Here is a 4,096-nt window from a genome sequence, read left to right as displayed (position 1 = left end):
TACACGATCAATACTAGATATTATCTTCGTGTTCTGATTCTGGTTTTTTATTTTTTTCTTAATACTTTATTTGTAGCATTCAAAGAAGTAATTAATCGGGAAAGTTTAAAGCTTGATTGAGTAAGACTCGATATTCGTTTCCTACGAAGCCATGCTCGTTTTCGGAATGTAAGTGAATATCTCCTCTTTGGTTAGTTTGAAGTAAATTGCTGAATATTATGTTATTTAGTGGTATTACATTGAAGAAAATCAGCATATGAAAAGATCATTTTGTAAAAGCACTTTGAAAATAGTTTTGCTAATGTATGTCAGTGTGCATAGTTTCTGATTATTATTTTATTATTTTCATTAAAACAGAAAAATAAAAAGGCATTTGTGAAGCGGTTGGGAAGAAGAAGCAGCCTACTGTAGATCACATCACAGGGGATAAGATCCCAAAGAGTTTTGTGTTTTCCCGAGGGAATTGCCTGGTCCTCTCAAGCAGCTTGAATTGGACATAAGAAAGTTGATGCTTCCGAGTACTGCTCTCAAGCTTAGGTAAAGCTTTATCTGTTTCTGATTTTGACTTTCCTCTTTGTGTCTTTCGTTTGTTACTTGAGCTCGTTCTTGTAAACTGATGATGAATTCGAGGAATATACATTAATAAGGATTATTGGTTTTGTTGGGGAAACCTTGTTTTCATGAGAGTATTATGCTCAATGAGACTAAAGATTATAATGTAAAATCAAATCATTAGTGATTTTCATAAAGGTGTTTAAAATTTTGAACAATGAATTTAGTTTGAGCCTTCTGGACATGATTTAATTCTAGAGGACCCTAATAGTTTGTTTTGATTGATCATTGAAAGATAGGAATAGACCTTCAATTTGATTGGCTACTCCAAGAAATTTCGTCAGATTCATGAACCAACTAGTGTCAAGATCACTGTAAGGGCGGATGGAAACTTTCCAATATGAATATGGAGCATTAGTTACAGCAATGGGAATCCAATTCAAGTAGTAAGAGATTGAAATCAAATTTGGTGTATCAAGATGAATTGCCTTCAAACCAGGACAAGAACGGATTTTTAATCTTTTCAGCCTATCACTTGATATTATAATCCTTTCAAGCAACATACTCCTATACACATATAAATGCTCAAGGAAGGGAAATTTTAATATAAGCTGATGAAAATCTTGGTCTGTAAAAGAGCCACCATTCACATGTAACTCTTTCAAATGTGTACACCCAGCCATGTCAATACACAGCCGGCTCGAATAATTTACAACAAGCCAACAAACTTGAAGACTTGGAGCAATAATTTCAACACTAACAAGTTTATCTGACGGATTATGAAACTGAATGAACTTGAGTTTGAGAGCTTTAGAGACACGCAAATGCTTAAGACCCCAACAGCTGCAAATCAACAAGTCTTCAAGTAAAGGGCATTCACTAGTAAACTTTTGGACCATCTGCTCATTTATACAGACTCCTTTTAAAGTAAGACTTTTGAGAGAACATAACATTAGAGTATCAGAGGGCTGCTCTATCTTACAACTAGACAGCCTTAAAGTAGTAAGCAATTTTGCAGAAAAGATCGTTTGAGGCAAAGTGTACACTGCATCCCTATATGCATTGTAAATTCTACATGGTGAAATATCAAACTCTTTTACCTCTTTCTCTACTGCCAACCGTATCCATTCATCAATACGAGAGGATATCTTAAGATTAAAAAGACATACTTTCAGCCTAAATTTCTCCATACAATACTCAAGTCTGCAGAACCGACCCAGGGTTACATCAACAAATTTCACAAATCTTTTTTCATGTAACACGCCTCCGGTTCCGGTAAGCCTACCTTTTCGCATGAAGTGATTTTGATTAAATTCCAGAATAGGGAATGATGTCCGTAAATAATTCCATCTCTTTGACAAAATACTAGTTTGAGCTACCTTTTTTGGCGAGAGGTGAGACATGATCGTATGAATAATAAAATCAGGCAACTCTGAGATTCTATCCATGGCATCAAATCTGTAACATGAAATACAGTATATAATTGTTCGTACATTAAGAACAAATACTTTCAAGGAATGCATATAAAAGAGAGACTTACCAGTTGTAACGCCTTGAATTTTTTGTAATGTCCTTCGTTCCGTTTGTATGGTCTATGCGATTGATTTGATTAAGCATTTGAGTTTTAAAGTTTGAATGAATGATAGATACTGATTTTATATGATTTTTTTTCTTTTTTCCAAATAAAGATATTATAATATTATCAAAATTCTATGGGAAAAAGATTATATTATCTCCTTATATTTAGGCCTTCCTATTATAATAGTCCTAGTTAAATTAGATTTCTTGTTTTAGATGTTGATTGAGATGCGTTTAAGTTGTATATCTTTCTTAAACAACTCAAGTTCGTTCCAATTGATGGTAAAAATACAGCTTATTTTTTAGAGACACTTTCCCGGTTTGAAACGGCAAGACCTAGGGGTGGGCGAGTCCCCATACCCACCCAAATTCAAAGAGACCAGATTCGGAACAAGATTTGGTTGGTTCCTTAGATTTGGAACCAGAACCTGAAACATAGGTTTTGGTTTTGGTTTCGGTCACCTGGGTTAATTTCAATTAACTCCTATTTTTTATAATGGTAAATAAACCCTCTAAATATTACAATACAACCCCAATAATTTATAGGAATTACAATTCAGTCTCGGTTGCAAGTTCCTACCCGGGTACCTGGATCTCAGTTTCGGTTCCAATTCCTGATTTCCAAAACCAGGGTTACATCAACAAATTTCATAAATCTGCTTACATGAAACACGTCTCCGGTTCCGGTAAAATGTTTATTTTGTTGTCTAAGCTAGCCTACGTTTTCATATGAAGGTTGTTGTGTAGGTTCGATGGCTAGAGATGGTTGGGGATGGTAGAAGAGTGCAGAATAAGGGGGTTGGGAGCTACCCTGTATATTGCAAGGCTGGCCATAGGCAGCTGTGCGTGGCCAGCCCTACAATATGCAAGGCAACCCCCTAGCCCCCCTATTCTACACCCTCCTACCAAATCCAGCCCTCCAACCTCCCACAAACAACCTCCTTACAGCCTCCCTTGGCTTCCCCGGTCCTTTGAAAGCCAAAAACAACCGCTCCCCCAATGCCCTCCAACTGCTTGACAAAATGCCATAATCACCCTAGCAACCAACACCAACCAAATATCCCCAAATTGGGACCAACAACCAATTATTTCATAAAATAGTAAGGAATGTACCAGTTCTTCCTCCTCCTCGCTGGAATTCGCGCTGGCATCCTCGTCTTCAAACCCATTTTCGGAGTTTGCTGTCTGCTCTTCTGCCCACGTGGTCTCTTCTACCACTGGCGTGTCCTCTGCCAGTGGAGCAACTTCAGTCATCGGAAGTTGCTCCACCAGAACCTCTTCTTCTCTAATCTTCAAACAACCGCTAGAGTCTATAATTTAAAGAGGGGTTGGGTTTTTCTCAGATTTGTTAATCTCAACCATTTTTGTTTGTGTAACTAACATGGGAACGAAAATCCAAAGAGCAAAAGATTTGTCGGAAAACGAGAACGAAAATCGCAAGAGAAATGGTTGGGTTCGTCGAGTCGCCTAAACGATTTGAATGGGAGGGTTTGTTTTAATTTTCAAAATTTAAATTAATTTCACTTTATTACCTATTACCCATGTATGTTTAAATCCTTGCGCCCTAACCCTTTTTGAATCTTTAATAATTCTTAAGTGTGCCACGTCACTTTTTCAAACCTAAAAAAAAAAAAAAAAATTCAAAACAATTTCAAGGATATTTTTTCAATTGCAAACTTGAGAAGTCATTACAATTAAATTTCCTCAAGTTGAAGGAACATGGTGGGTTCAGTAAATGTATAATAAATGAGATTCATTAAAGAGTATAAAAGAAAGAATGCAAAATTTTATACACCTCCCTTATATTTGCGTTTGTATCATTAAAATTATGACTTTCCCTACTCTTATTGTATTATACTCTTGAACTTTTAATGTTGTATCATACACACCCCTTGACGCTAACATTACTCTCTTAACATAGGTTAAAAAACCAAAGTACCCAAAGTTATGTTATTGACAATGTGAA

General features: G+C 36.2%; 1 protein-coding gene across 1 annotated transcript; it reads right to left on the bottom strand.

Moving 5' to 3' along the window:
* Positions 1–806: 806 nt before the first annotated feature.
* Positions 807–2,000, bottom strand: LOC116136116 (F-box/FBD/LRR-repeat protein At5g56420-like). Its single transcript, XM_031421829.1, has one exon. It carries the CDS (start codon positions 1,998–2,000, stop codon positions 807–809), a length of 1,194 nt encoding a protein of 397 aa, XP_031277689.1.
* Between the last annotated feature and the right edge of the window lie 2,096 nt (positions 2,001–4,096).

This window comes from Pistacia vera, unplaced genomic scaffold (genome assembly GCF_008641045.1).
Source record: "Pistacia vera cultivar Batoury unplaced genomic scaffold, PisVer_v2 Contig31, whole genome shotgun sequence".
NCBI lineage: Eukaryota > Viridiplantae > Streptophyta > Magnoliopsida > Sapindales > Anacardiaceae > Pistacia > Pistacia vera.
This window is presented reverse-complemented; position numbering and strand designations above follow the sequence as displayed.